General features: G+C 41.8%; 1 protein-coding gene across 2 annotated transcripts; it reads right to left on the bottom strand.

Annotated features, from left to right (window-relative positions):
• Positions 1-3754: 3754 nt before the first annotated feature.
• On the bottom strand, positions 3755-12314 carry fibina (fin bud initiation factor a). Of its 2 annotated transcripts, XM_030425568.1 has the most exons (2): positions 12136-12314; positions 3755-4710 (listed from the first exon to the last, which is right to left on the bottom strand). In XM_030425568.1, exons 1-2 carry the CDS (start codon positions 12253-12255, stop codon positions 4168-4170), a joined length of 663 nt encoding a protein of 220 aa, XP_030281428.1. In that variant the 5' UTR covers positions 12256-12314; the 3' UTR covers positions 3755-4167. The 2 variants fall into 2 exon arrangements, with proteins under 2 accessions (XP_030281428.1, XP_030281426.1); XM_030425566.1 differs by lacking the exon at positions 12136-12314 and having other exon boundaries at positions 3755-4886.
• Between the last annotated feature and the right edge of the window lie 2864 nt (positions 12315-15178).

The following is a 15178-nucleotide window of genomic DNA, read 5'->3' as shown; positions in this document are numbered from 1 at the left end:
GATTTGGTGTTATTTTCAGCCTTCACTGTAGCGGCTAAGCTAAAAGCGTTAGTGTGCAACCCTGTCTGAAGCAGATGCAAGAGCTCCACCTGGCTAACATCTTTTTTAATTAGTTTGGGATATCAGCGCTCCAAAACTGTTTTGCAGATAATGGCGGAATTTTCATCTTTGGGTGAACTTGTTCTTTAATAAATATTATTGAATTTGCATCAACAGTTTCCTAATCTCATCCTTTATTGTGACATCAGCACAAATGTCCTCTTGTAATATGACTGATGAATGTCAAAAGGTTTAATCCATTCACAACATGTGTACCAGCCAACTTTTATTCCTAATTAGATCTTTCTGACATACAATTCGATTGATAGCACCAATCATTTCCTGAGGTTTCTCTGCTCGTTAACATTTCCTCTCCACTGCTGCTGTATTGCTCAAATGATGGCCTATTTATTAACTTTGCAGAGTTACAAGAGCAGCTGCAGCCTGGAAGGAAATCCCTGCTGTTGAGTACCATCGGTCACCAGAGACTGTTTTCCTGACTTGATAATGACATAGTAATAAAATCTACAATAAATTATCTTTAAGATGCACAGTTTTTGAATTAAACAGATAATATTCTTATTTTAGCACAGTGCAGAAGTCATCCATTGTTTACAGCTCATGAATGACTGCAGGAGGGCAGGAAGTATCAACACTGTGTAGAATTACTGTATACACATATAAGATATAATTGTAATTGTTTAAATGCATGACTTTTACTTATAGAGTGTGTCTACACTGTGGTATTGTTACTTTTACTTTAGTAAGAGACAGGGGCGGTTCTGGGGGGGGGGGGGGGGCCAACAGGGGCCAGTGCCCCCGTAACTCTGAGTCTGGACCCCCCTGTTGCCCCCCGACAGGGAGTCTGCATCAATAATACAATGACAGATTTCTTGCAATGATTTTGTTTTGAGGGGAAAGGCAGATATAAAGTGTCTCAGCAGTTTACTACCCAATCAAAAATGCTGAAATTGTAAACACTGTTTTGTCGGAATGAGGGATTTATCTTCTTTTCCGGGTTGTATGTGCCCCCTAACAAAAAAGCCGGCCCCAACCTGGCCCCCCTATTAAAACTGGTCTAGAACCGCCACTGGTAAGAGATCAGAGTGCAATAAGACACGTGAGTATACAAGTTTGACAAAAAATAATCAATAACTCAAGGTTGCCACTTGCTTGTTTTTTCAAAGCTCATGGTCTGGAGTTTTTGAAGCAAGCACTCGAGAAATCTTATTGTATCACATCAGTTTTAAAATCCTGACCCTGGCTACCAGTCACTCAGAGGACCGACTTCCAAATCTTGCCTCTCGTCTACAGATCACTGCTTGGCTCTGGGCAGGAATCCATCTCAGACATGCTTCTGCCATATGAACCTCGCAGAACCCTGAGGACATCTGCGACCAGCCAGGCGGAGCATCATTCTGATATCGTCCAACCCCAGACCTGAAATAACCTCCCAGTTTATATTAGACAAGTCCAGACCTTGATCACATTTATACATATACTAAAAACCTATTGTGCATACTTTAACCTGGTGATTTCAAATTGTGTACCATTAGGCAAGTCCAGCTGTGCCAGGGGATTTTGTTACAAACATGCATTATTGTTGACATACACTTTTCTTTTCTGTTTTCCCCCCTTTTTTCCGTTAACCCACTTTTGATTTTGTGACCTAGTTTAAATGCCTGTGTTGCTGCTTTTGTGTAATTTACCGAATGCATTTTTGGATCATTTCATTCATTCAGTGTTATAGTCGTTATAAAGAATGAACGTGTGGAGAGTGATGAGACAACACGTGTTATAGAGGCTATTTCACAGAGATTTGATCAAAGGTGTGCCTTGAGATTTTGACTTACGTGTGAAAGCCAATGCTTTAACCAGAAATGGCTAAAAACAAAACCCTCTTAGCTCAGCTTTTAAACTGCCTATATTTAATTTGTCTAGATTTTAATTTTAACTTAAACTTAGTTGTGCATCTAAATTATCAACTGTATTCTTTTCTCTTTTTCACTGCCTAACTTACACCGCACTATAGTTTACTTTAAAACTCTTTGTCTCTTGGACTTTATCACTTTTGAATTGTACATCTTTAAAGGTGCTGTTTGTAAGAGAAGTTGATTTTTGATTCCCAACTCGTCAAAAACGGACACTGTGGGACGGTGGCCGACCCGTTCTACAATCCTAAAGTTTCAGTATTTGATGAATTGGGAATGAGACTCAAAAATCCACTTTTCTCACAAACAGCCACATTAAACGTTGCTGTGGTTTTATCCCGTAAAGCACAATGATGTTTGAAATGTACTAAGAAATGTACCATTTCTTGATAGATGCAGCTGAACGATGATGGCAGTAGTTGTACTACACCATGGTATTCATTGCAGTGATAATAATGGCGGGACTAGCAGCAGTTGTAGCACTCATACAACTCTCATCTTTCTAATAATAACATCACAGAGGCATGAGGTTTGGGGGCTTTGGAGAGGGATCACTGTGTTCTCAGGTCAACTCTGGTCTGCATTCCTGACCTTTCTTTGTTTGTCCTTAAAATAAGTGAGTGAGGAGGGAGCTCTTCACTCAGGCCTTCCTTGTATGAGGCTTGAAACCAGCCTAGAGAGAAACTGTTCTCTCTATAGGTGGAATTTATGATCTGAGCCAAAAAATACAAATTAAGTAGGATGAGTGCTTATGAGTGGTTTCGTGACCGCTCTACCTTCACTTACACAGTGGAAAATTCAACCAAATCTTTTAATCAAATCCTGTGAGCCCTGTGCAGTGCCCCTGAAAATTAGGAGCCTTGCAGACATATAGGGTTTCTCTGCACATGGAGCTCCTGCAGCTCCGGGTTTTTTGACAGGGTCGACTGACTGACTGTGCTGAGCTACAGAGGGCTGTTTTTAAAAACGGGGTCCCTCAGGGGAAGCCGGACTGTGAGGAAAACCAGACAGAGGAAATCACACCCAGTTGCGCCCATAGCAACCCATCTGGCTCCCTCACATCTGCAGAGACATTATCTGTGTAAAAAGAGGGCACACTTATGGCAGCTACTTTGTGGTTGTTGCAGACGTTGGCTGGAAAAAGAGCATTTTTAGATGGTAGTTAAAGATAGAAAATACACTGATGACGACCAGAGGCCTTTAAAATATAAAAGTCGAGGCGCTGCAAGTGAAAACAGCCTGACGCTTGGATAGTTTGTAGAGTTAATGTCTTTCAGGAATTCAACAGTGGGTCTGGAGTAAGATGTGTTTCAACGAAAGAGCAGTTTTGTTTAGATTTAAACGAGTCGTGTGTCACTTTTTAGAAGTATATTTTCAGTGAGATGGGCTCATCCAAAACAACTCAGAATTTCACCACAAAATCATCTCAGATCACATTTTATGGACCGTGACAGACAAAAGGGGTAGATAATGCAGAGAGGGGCTGCCTCCGGACAAACATATTTCATACTCGAGAAGATGGCTTCCAGATGGAAGTGGGAGGCAGTGACAGACTTCAGACGCCAATTAACCAGGGCCACTCGATGGCACTACAAGCCTGCCACTTGTATTGCCAACAACAAACACGGTGACGTAAAGAAGTGACAGAGGAGGGAAATCAAAAGTTCAGATTTCAAAGGTTTTCAGCGTTTATGGTGACTTCAGGCTTCAAACGATGGCATGAGCAAAGTATGCAGCAGAAACCTCAAGTTGTCCAAAATAAAAGGAATGATAAAGATACGTGATGAATATTAAGCATTTATTTGATCAATAATAACCTAACAAAACAACATAAATTATACCATACAGACAGAAATACAGATGTTGCATGGCCATTAAATCCGTTTGGACGGCTTTTTATTTTCACAGTCTCTTCAGAATAAAACTCTTCCTCTGGGGTGGCACAAAGGGCTCCATGCAGACCTAATTTATGTCCACATTTCTTTTCCCCCTCCTGACTCAGAGGAATGTGTTGATGTTTTTGTTCCAGCTCCCTTTAACGACACACGTCGGAGGAATGGGGATAACCAAAGGTCACAAATATTCAAGATACACATTGAACTTTCCAGCTGTTGTTGAACTGGAGGGTCCCCCGTCTCTCTCTCACACACACAGACACACACTCTCTCACACACATATTAAGGTACATTGAACCCCACTAAGAGCCAACATTAAGATACTCAGTCTTCAGGCGGCTCAGTCTGGACCCATGACTGCGGATGATGAGAGACAGCAGCTCCTGTTTGTCCTTCAGTCCCACAGAGATGTCCGTGGTTCCCCTCAGTGTGTCCCTGATGTCACTCACTTGCTTCATCACGTGGCCGTTCAGCTGTTGCTCCTCTCTCAGCTCAGTTTCCTGACTCTGTTTAAACTTCACCTCCAGCTCCACCAGAGACTTGTCCACGTTAGAAAAGGCCTCTCCGATCTGGCCGATCTCCCGCTGGAGGAACTTGCCGTAGCTGTCCTCTCCGTCCAGGTCGTGCTCCACGGTCCGGCCGATGCCCTCCAGCAGCCGCGCCGCGTCCTCCGCCTGCAGCTTGGTGATGATGAAGTCGTCCCGCACCACGGAGTCCCTCTCTTCATTGGCCCCGCAAGGATACACATCTGAGAATTTGAACAGCATCTGGCACACCTCCGGGTCCTCAGTCTCGTCGTAGTCCCCATCCGGGACGAAGAAGTGATGGAAAGTGCCGTTGGAGATCTCCGGTTGGAGGGGCCCGGTGTAGACAGCCGAGCAGCATGGCAGAGCTGTGGCCATGATGAGCAGCAGTGGGACGGGATCCATCATGCACCTCCTCTCTCTCTCTTTGGCGAACCGCATCTGCACTGGCAGCCGGATCCAGCGCACAGTTTTCACCCCGGCTCATGTTACACCCAGTCCCCCGTCACCTAAAAGGCACAGACTGCCTGTTTGAGTCGGGAGGGCCTCCGGTGGCCCCTGGATACTCCAACCACACTGTGTCAGCGCAGAGTCACCGGGCTGCTTTCCAGCCAGAGTCACACAGGAAACCTTAGAACTAAGCTTACACTGTTTTTAATTTATGTTTGAGTGTTTTGAAGTGCAAAAGGAGTTTTTCTCCATTAGTCACGTTTGAAAACAGAACTTTTTCCTCTCAGTTTTTTGAGAGTGTGTGCATTTTAAAACATTAATATTTAAGGGCATAGTTCTTATTAAAAGAGCTTTCAATCATTTCAGGAGTGAAATAAAATTTTAATATTGTTTGTGCTACAATCAAGCACTCAGTTGGCAGTTTCTATTACCAGGAACCTTCTCTGAGCGTCTTAAAGGGTAACTCCAACATTTTTAAACATTAAAGGTCCCATTTGTTAAAAAAAAGTAGTTTTTTGAGTGTCATTCCAAACACTGGGGTGGTAGGATGGGTTGTCCACCATCCCAAAGTGCCATAAATTTAAAAATCCTTAATTTCAGACAGACTTGGGAGGAGCAGAGGAGTAACAGAACTCTGGAAACAAGGCAAACGATACAACAAACACCCAGAAAACTCATAAAACACAGAAATGACAGAACCATGAAAGTTCAAGCTGAGCCTCAAGTCAAGTGACTCAAGTTGACTCAAGTCAGAGTCACAATGACTCCAGTCCACATCTGGTCAGTGAACACAGACTGAATTCAGATATCGATCTTATATCAAACAAAATAACCAGAGCTTTTCTTCATAAATACATTGCATTGGTTTTTTGAAGCTACATAGTGTTTTTTCCACACAGCACAAGTTCCTCCAGTGCTATTAAATGTTCAAGGCCTGCCTGGATGCAGTCCTGTCTACTGCACACAGCAGTCAAGTCCACTTAGGTACAAGCGATTACATTTCACAGCTCTGACTGTAACAAAATAACGAGCTATATAAATAGACAATACAAATCTTCCAAATCTGAATTAAATCCAAAAATCAATAATAATAAAGGGCTAGATTTACATTGTCAGAAGAAAAGGGAACCAGATCAGTTGTTTTAATGTCAACAAAAAGCCTAATGTAAGAAAAGAGAAAACAGTCCTTTGTTCTGCTGTCACACAGGAATATGGGGAATAAATGCAGTGGATTTTATCAGAGTGCAGCTCGGAGTCGATGATTTCTACTGGACTGTGAGAGTGCAGTTAGAGCTCACTCTGATGACTTCAGTCAGGTGATTACATTACCGCACGGAGGGGAGAGTCCCCTGGGCTACGATCCCCTCCGCTGCACATCCTGTCTTGGATAATTACATCATCACGGGGTGGTCTCCGATACGGCTCTCAGCATGTCAGCAATACTCACACAAACTGGAAACATATGGCAGGCTGTAAACAGAGCTGGAAATTGGCTTTTTTCGGTCCTCTGTATGATAAATACATTTCTTTGTTCCGTGTAGTATGTGCAGTATTGTGCTTTTGCTGCTACACAACACTGAAGAAATGGCTTAATAAAACCCACATGGTTTGGGAAATGTATAAAAAGATCTGACGCGATCATAAACTAAAAAAAGACGAATGGAAAAATCACAAATGTTTGATCCCATTGCCAAGGGCTAGTGGTTATTACTCTACATATAGGAGTTGCTGTGTATGTTCATCTCTTGTTACAATTGAGAGACACAAGCAGACTCCACAGACATCAGGATAAAAGCGGGATTAGCTCCAACAACAGGCAGGATACAGGTTGGTAAAAGGCAGGCAGGCAGTCAGCGGCAAACAAAGCCGAGAGATCAGGCAGGAAAGCAAAAGTCAGGATGAAAGGATCGAAGATTTGAGAAACAGGAAGGCAGATATAAGACAACACAGTCGGAACACCGTGGCTAGGGGGCACGATAGACAATATGTCAGGAAACAACAGCTAAAAGGAAGACACGGTTTGAGTTTATATACTAGGAGCTGATGAGGGAATTGAGAACAGGAGTGCAGGTGCGTGAGGAGGTCAGGTGATGGCAAGAACACAGTAGAGACGACTGATGGACCTTTACCAGAGCACAGGTGTAATCAATCCCATTAACAATGTCTGATCACTTCTGATGAAATTTGGTATCTTGTGTATTGTTTTTAAGCGCATTAGTTGACTTATTTTAATAGTTTCGTCTTTTTTACTCTAAATCTGTGTAAATGAGGACCAGCCCTCTATGATTTTTCGAGTTTAACTAAAGGGTCAAACGTTCAGATGCAGCGGATGCCAAATACCAATTTTAAGTTGTTGTTTTTCTTATCTATTGCTTCTTTTTTCGCAGGGAAACATGAAAAATGTCTTAATGTCCGACCTCCGTTCATTATATTATCTTTTGAAAGTGTACAAATGTATGAATTCATGAGAGAGAGGGAACAATTTATGAAACTATCGTCAATATAACCTTCTTCCACAGGTGTAAATCAAAGTGGGGACATGACCAACGACCTTGGGAAAAGTAGTCTATGGTGTCCCCAGAAAAGATCCCCTCTGACAGTCTGCCGCTGGTTGCTGACCTCCAGAGTAGTTCAAACAAATTATATGTTAGACATTTCTTTACTTCTTGAGAAAATTCAATGTACTGTAGTTGTCCCCTCCAAAGTTGGAAATCAATGGTTGGCCCTTCCATCTTCACAACCAAGTAACTGCTACCAAATCAATTAGAAGAAGTGATAAGCCTTACCACCTGATGACAGGGATGTCAATACTGTAGCTCATGACTGTGCCAGTGTAAAATTAATGAAACACATCAGATAAACATCGGACACTACCATCGCCGAATGTCATCATATTTGCAGAAAGCTCAATAACAGTCAACACATCGATGCATCGCTCGAGTGCAGCCCTTATTGATATTGTTACCTGGACTGTGTCAGAATATCAATTTTGAACTGAGAGGAGAATTGAGTGCTTTATGCTGAACAGGGTGATCAATCAGATGCAGATCAATGTGGGGATGGTGCTGCAGTTGTGACACCCTCACTCCAGCTTCAGCTTTTCTTTTCACAGTTCATACAGAACATGTTCAGTGTTTTGTTGCTGATTTTCACAACCTAATTGGAATTGAACAATTACTAATTATAATTTGACTCTTGCCGAAGAAATAATTCAATGAACTGGAGACAAGATGGACACTATTTGTACACACTAAGCTGCATTCAAAGCAGCAATTAGTTTTTTTCTTTGGCCACATTTGGGAACAAGCTGTAAACAAAACACTTTGTGTTTCTTACACATCCACCAGGCGTGGAGCAATATTCATTTTAAGATGTGTTGGTAAGTCATATATTTGATCTCCTTTTAGCTCGGTTTTTGGTCTCCACCACCGCTGCTAAATGCTGCTGCTGTGTTTGCTCCGCGCTAACTTTGTCCGTCATGCTGAACAAAAAGGGCACAGCAAAGAAGACTGAAATAAAACAGTAAAGTTGTGGGCCAGAAAACCAAAACAAGGAGCTAAAAGACTCAAAATGCCCTGGAGATCTGGACAACTGCTCAGTCAAGTGATAATCTTTTGTGAGTTTGTCACTAAACAAAATATTTCCCATTACATGCAGCACTTGATCTATTGTTAATAGAAAAATATTGACGATTGCTGCTTTAAAAAGAGTTTTATCCTTGTTTGTATGATTGTGGCACTATTGAACTGATGCGGATCTCTCTGCTGACTCACTTCAATCTGTGAGACTTTCTATTCCATTTGCATCTTCAATTGTATTTATTTGTAACCGCACAGTAGCTCATGAGAGACGTCTCTGTGTTGTGTTACTGCTGCACCAAAACAGTGCGGTTGAACTTGTGGAAATAATCTGAAAATCAACACAAGAACAAGTTTTGGAAAACTTGTAAAGGCACTTGTTTTCTGTTTCTCATCAGCTTCAACTTTGGGTCACCGAAGATGGGCTTGTTGTTTGTTTGAAGGCCGCTGCTGTACTGCTGAGCACACTGTTAAATGAAGGATACAAGTGAAGACAGCTTGAGGCTTCCCGGCATCCAGGCTTTCTCTGTTTCTTCTTAAGTGAAACACCTGAATAAATAGAGCGTCTCTCAACATAAACACAGATAGAGTAAATGGACCAGCCTGCCAAAGCAGAGTGGGGCTGTGCAGGGCATTGCTGTCTGAAAGCAGATGTAGCAACAAGAGTAACAACAAATATAATTCGGTGGAGTTCGGTGGGATGCTCTCGTTAATCCTCTTCTGTAAAATGTGTGCGTGTATGGACCCTGAAGGCTGCAGTTGACAGATGCCTTTCAGACCGTGGCGAAGGGTTTTTCCTCTCAGTGCAGCCTGAAGGGTTGAGGGCCCGCAGGCTGTGTGGGAGCCGAGCAGCTGACTCACAGTGAATCTCAATGACCTCATGCTCCTCACGGTGTCAAAATAATTATTTAGGCTTGATAATTCATTACAGAGATGTTTCGTTTATTTATTAACGATGAAGCAAGGTTTATTTATGAAGCTCTTCATTAACATGGTCTCTGAGGAATTATGACATCGACCTCTTATTAATCAACAATCAGCTTTGAAAAAATCGCCAAGAGAACACAAATCTCCGCTTAATCCTGTCGTTCTGTTGTAACTCAATTCCTTTGCTTTGTCTTTTATATATTTATTGAGAATAATTGCTGTAAATCCTGTTTGGAAATATTGAGTTCAACTAATGACCACAGATTGAAGGCCATTCAGATGAATCATGCTGCTGTTGTGCCACATAAGCAAACATTCGGAGGCCTGCATGTTGTTAATGTGTCCATTTGAACTTGTTTTTTTACCTGGATTGTATATTTACATCTTTTGGTGAGGAACTGGATCATACTGTCGTGGCAATGTCTTGTGACCAGAGGACCAAACACCGGAGAGAATTGTTGTTCTTTTATTCAACACTTGCCAGTGGGCACTTCAACAATCAACATGTAATCTTCTGGCAAAAGGTGCAAAAAAACATCCACTTGTGAGTTTTCTTATATTAGCACACAACCCAACTTACAGCCACATCTGGAGTCTATACATCAACGCACTTGACAATTATTACCTTTTTGGACTCAAAGCCATGGACGAGACAAGGGTAGGGTGGGTGGTAACACATGAAACATGAAAACAAGACATAACTCCTTATCCCTGTCAATACTGACACCAGGAGTATGTCCTAAACAACACTGATTGATCGATTAAATGGTATCACATGTGCAGTATTTTCCACTATACATACCAACGTTTTAAAAATGGTCCAATGGATGTCCTCAGCCTGCAGACCCGACACTGCTTCATTGACTGCTATATATCCTTTAGGGCAACTGTCAAGTTTAAGTCCACTAAACCTGCTTTTTTCATTCATTTTTTCAATCACTGAGTGTTTGATTTTCCCCACAAAAATCGGGATGAATCACGGCAAGATGGAAGCGTGTCAGCCAAAACAGGAAGAGGTATTGTTTTGTCTGGCCACTATCCCCAGGTAACTGTGAAGCAACTGAAATAACTGTGGAAACTCTGCACTGCAATAGAAAATGAACCCGGCAGACGGAGGAGGCAAAGAAGGTGACGAGGGAGAGTGATAGAAGTCGAGCAAACGGACGGGCATTCACTCAGTGTTGAGCGCTGGTGTTGTGTTCGTGTGTGTTCCCCTGCTGATATAAGTTTCACCTCAACACTGGGACTAGAGACGGTTCAAAACCAGCTTTCTATCTGCTAGATCAGTAAGTGACAAAACCTGCTTATTTACAAATACAATCAAGTGTTTTCTCTCTGCCTTTTCATAGCACTGATACTGATTGTTTTCACCATTTCACCATAGACCATCACATCTATCAAAAGCATCAGCAGTAAGCATGAGTGTTTTTTTATTCCAAAGACAAAAGTCTTTTGTTCAGAATTGTATTCTCCAACAATCACACAGAAGAAAACCTAATGATGCAAATTATTTTTCCACTGTCAGAAGAACCTCAGTAGACTACAATACAATACAATACAGCCCAAAGACACATCCTTTTGTGCAATACAGTAGTATTATAATGGTAGTCACAATTTTTTTTCTCTCTCTCTTCCTACACATATAAACCTCAGCTGAACGATGACTCTTTCACAAGCCCACACGCTCACCATTGTTTAAAAGCAATAAAGTCATTTACCTTCTGGCAAAGTGGGAGCGCTTAAATAGAGCCACTGGAAATGAACCCACTGAAGGTTAGAAACATATTTTCAAAAGTGAGAACAGAGAGTGGATGTTTTCAGCATGCCCCTGACAGTGTTGGTGAATGGAACAATAATGGTGACCTCTGCTCTTAACTTTCACACCAACGTGGAGGCACGACTACAGTGTGTTTTCACTAAGCTCATAATACAGAGGCGCAGCAGCTCCTACCAAGCTCAGTCTGTCGCTTCTTCCACTCAGTGAATATATGCAGAACCGTGTTTGTGGAAGTAAGAATTGTGTTTGTTAAAGTTAAAGGATTACATCCCTCAGCCTCCCTCACTCTACGTAGTATTGATTGTTATGTGCTGCTCTGTCACACCGTTCACACATAAATGAAAAATCAGCCATTATCTACTCACCCCCAATCCGATGGAAAGTCAGGTGAAGTTTCAAAGTTCACAAAACATTTTGAGAGCTCCGCAGCAAAACAAAGTTGCAGTATTCTCCCAACTTGCTGAAGTAGGTGGAAAATTCTGAAAAGAAAACAAACATGAAATTGCTCCACACAGCTTGGCTAGCTGTCCAAGTCTACGGATACACTGATTTGAAAAGACGATATTTACCCTTTCGATTCATGGTCAAGCTTGTGCAACCACTTCAGATGGTGTGCATGTCAACAATTTTAGCTTAGCAGCTACAGCAAAAGTTTCATCTTAAAAAAAACAATTGTTCAGCCATTATGAATAATTCTTTTCTGGTTAATTTTTAATGTTTCAAAACAAGTCCCCATCTATGTCAGTTGTTAAGCTGAATGCTGTAACACAGTTTTGCTGTAAAGCTCCAGAAATGTTTTGTGGACTATGAAGCTTCACCAGACTTCCATCTGCATGTGCGTGACTAGATAATGACTCAATTTCCAAATTTGGCTGAACTAATCCTTTAATGTCTCTCCAGCTGTAGCTTGACATAGAAATCCAAAAGGAAGTGTCCATGTTTTCATTTTTGAGTGTATTTCTGCAAGATTTGTATTTAAACAGAGGATGTTATTGACCAAGCAACGTTGGAGATCTCCGGTTGGAGGGGCCCGGTGTAGACAGCCGAGCAGCATGGCAGAGCTGTGGCCATGATGAGCAGCAGTGGGACGGGATCCATCATGCACCTCCTCTCTCTCTCTTTGGCGAACCGCATCTGCACTGGCAGCCGGATCCAGCGCACAGTTTTCACCCCGGCTCATGTTACACCCAGTCCCCCGTCACCTAAAAGGCACAGACTGCCTGTTTGAGTCGGGAGGGCCTCCGGTGGCCCCTGGATACTCCAACCACACTGTGTCAGCGCAGAGTCACCGGGCTGCTTTCCAGCCAGAGTCACACAGGAAACCTTAGAACTAAGCTTACACTGTTTTTAATTTATGTTTGAGTGTTTTGAAGTGCAAAAGGAGTTTTTCTCCATTAGTCACGTTTGAAAACAGAACTTTTTCCTCTCAGTTTTTTGAGAGTGTGTGCATTTTAAAACATTAATATTTAAGGGCATAGTTCTTATTAAAAGAGCTTTCAATCATTTCAGGAGTGAAATAAAATTTTAATATTGTTTGTGCTACAATCAAGCACTCAGTTGGCAGTTTCTATTACCAGGAACCTTCTCTGAGCGTCTTAAAGGGTAACTCCAACATTTTTAAACATTAAAGGTCCCATTTGTTAAAAAAAAGTAGTTTTTTGAGTGTCATTCCAAACACTGGGGTGGTAGGATGGGTTGTCCACCATCCCAAAGTGCCATAAATTTAAAAATCCTTAATTTCAGACAGACTTGGGAGGAGCAGAGGAGTAACAGAACTCTGGAAACAAGGCAAACGATACAACAAACACCCAGAAAACTCATAAAACACAGAAATGACAGAACCATGAAAGTTCAAGCTGAGCCTCAAGTCAAGTGACTCAAGTTGACTCAAGTCAGAGTCACAATGACTCCAGTCCACATCTGGTCAGTGAACACAGACTGAATTCAGATATCGATCTTATATCAAACAAAATAACCAGAGCTTTTCTTCATAAATACATTGCATTGGTTTTTTGAAGCTACATAGTGTTTTTTCCACACAGCACAAGTTCCTCCAGTGCTATTAAATGTTCAAGGCCTGCCTGGATGCAGTCCTGTCTACTGCACACAGCAGTCAAGTCCACTTAGGTACAAGCGATTACATTTCACAGCTCTGACTGTAACAAAATAACGAGCTATATAAATAGACAATACAAATCTTCCAAATCTGAATTAAATCCAAAAATCAATAATAATAAAGGGCTAGATTTACATTGTCAGAAGAAAAGGGAACCAGATCAGTTGTTTTAATGTCAACAAAAAGCCTAATGTAAGAAAAGAGAAAACAGTCCTTTGTTCTGCTGTCACACAGGAATATGGGGAATAAATGCAGTGGATTTTATCAGAGTGCAGCTCGGAGTCGATGATTTCTACTGGACTGTGAGAGTGCAGTTAGAGCTCACTCTGATGACTTCAGTCAGGTGATTACATTACCGCACGGAGGGGAGAGTCCCCTGGGCTACGATCCCCTCCGCTGCACATCCTGTCTTGGATAATTACATCATCACGGGGTGGTCTCCGATACGGCTCTCAGCATGTCAGCAATACTCACACAAACTGGAAACATATGGCAGGCTGTAAACAGAGCTGGAAATTGGCTTTTTTCGGTCCTCTGTATGATAAATACATTTCTTTGTTCCGTGTAGTATGTGCAGTATTGTGCTTTTGCTGCTACACAACACTGAAGAAATGGCTTAATAAAACCCACATGGTTTGGGAAATGTATAAAAAGATCTGACGCGATCATAAACTAAAAAAAGACGAATGGAAAAATCACAAATGTTTGATCCCATTGCCAAGGGCTAGTGGTTATTACTCTACATATAGGAGTTGCTGTGTATGTTCATCTCTTGTTACAATTGAGAGACACAAGCAGACTCCACAGACATCAGGATAAAAGCGGGATTAGCTCCAACAACAGGCAGGATACAGGTTGGTAAAAGGCAGGCAGGCAGTCAGCGGCAAACAAAGCCGAGAGATCAGGCAGGAAAGCAAAAGTCAGGATGAAAGGATCGAAGATTTGAGAAACAGGAAGGCAGATATAAGACAACACAGTCGGAACACCGTGGCTAGGGGGCACGATAGACAATATGTCAGGAAACAACAGCTAAAAGGAAGACACGGTTTGAGTTTATATACTAGGAGCTGATGAGGGAATTGAGAACAGGAGTGCAGGTGCGTGAGGAGGTCAGGTGATGGCAAGAACACAGTAGAGACGACTGATGGACCTTTACCAGAGCACAGGTGTAATCAATCCCATTAACAATGTCTGATCACTTCTGATGAAATTTGGTATCTTGTGTATTGTTTTTAAGCGCATTAGTTGACTTATTTTAATAGTTTCGTCTTTTTTACTCTAAATCTGTGTAAATGAGGACCAGCCCTCTATGATTTTTCGAGTTTAACTAAAGGGTCAAACGTTCAGATGCAGCGGATGCCAAATACCAATTTTAAGTTGTTGTTTTTCTTATCTATTGCTTCTTTTTTCGCAGGGAAACATGAAAAATGTCTTAATGTCCGACCTCCGTTCATTATATTATCTTTTGAAAGTGTACAAATGTATGAATTCATGAGAGAGAGGGAACAATTTATGAAACTATCGTCAATATAACCTTCTTCCACAGGTGTAAATCAAAGTGGGGACATGACCAACGACCTTGGGAAAAGTAGTCTATGGTGTCCCCAGAAAAGATCCCCTCTGACAGTCTGCCGCTGGTTGCTGACCTCCAGAGTAGTTCAAACAAATTATATGTTAGACATTTCTTTACTTCTTGAGAAAATTCAATGTACTGTAGTTGTCCCCTCCAAAGTTGGAAATCAATGGTTGGCCCTTCCATCTTCACAACCAAGTAACTGCTACCAAATCAATTAGAAGAAGTGATAAGCCTTACCACCTGATGACAGGGATGTCAATACTGTAGCTCATGACTGTGCCAGTGTAAAATTAATGAAACACATCAGATAAACATCGGACACTACCATCGCCGAATGTCATCATATTTGCAGAAAGCTCAATAAC

The sequence above is a fragment of the Sparus aurata genome, chromosome 8 (assembly GCF_900880675.1).
Source record: "Sparus aurata chromosome 8, fSpaAur1.1, whole genome shotgun sequence".
In the NCBI taxonomy this organism is placed as follows: Eukaryota; Metazoa; Chordata; class Actinopteri; order Spariformes; family Sparidae; genus Sparus; species Sparus aurata.
The sequence above is the reverse complement of the archived record's forward strand: the minus strand, read 5'-3'. Positions and strand labels throughout refer to the sequence as shown.

Bases quoted from the DNA above. Each gene is read 5' to 3' on its own strand.
- fibina (XM_030425568.1), bottom strand. From the start codon at position 12,255: ATGCGGTTCGCCAAAGAGAGAGAGAGGAGGTGCATGATGGATCCCGTC. The intron at 4,711-12,135 runs ATCTCCAACGTT...CTCCAACCGGAG, and splicing joins CCGGGCCCCTCCAACCGGAG to ATCTCCAACGGCACTTTCCA.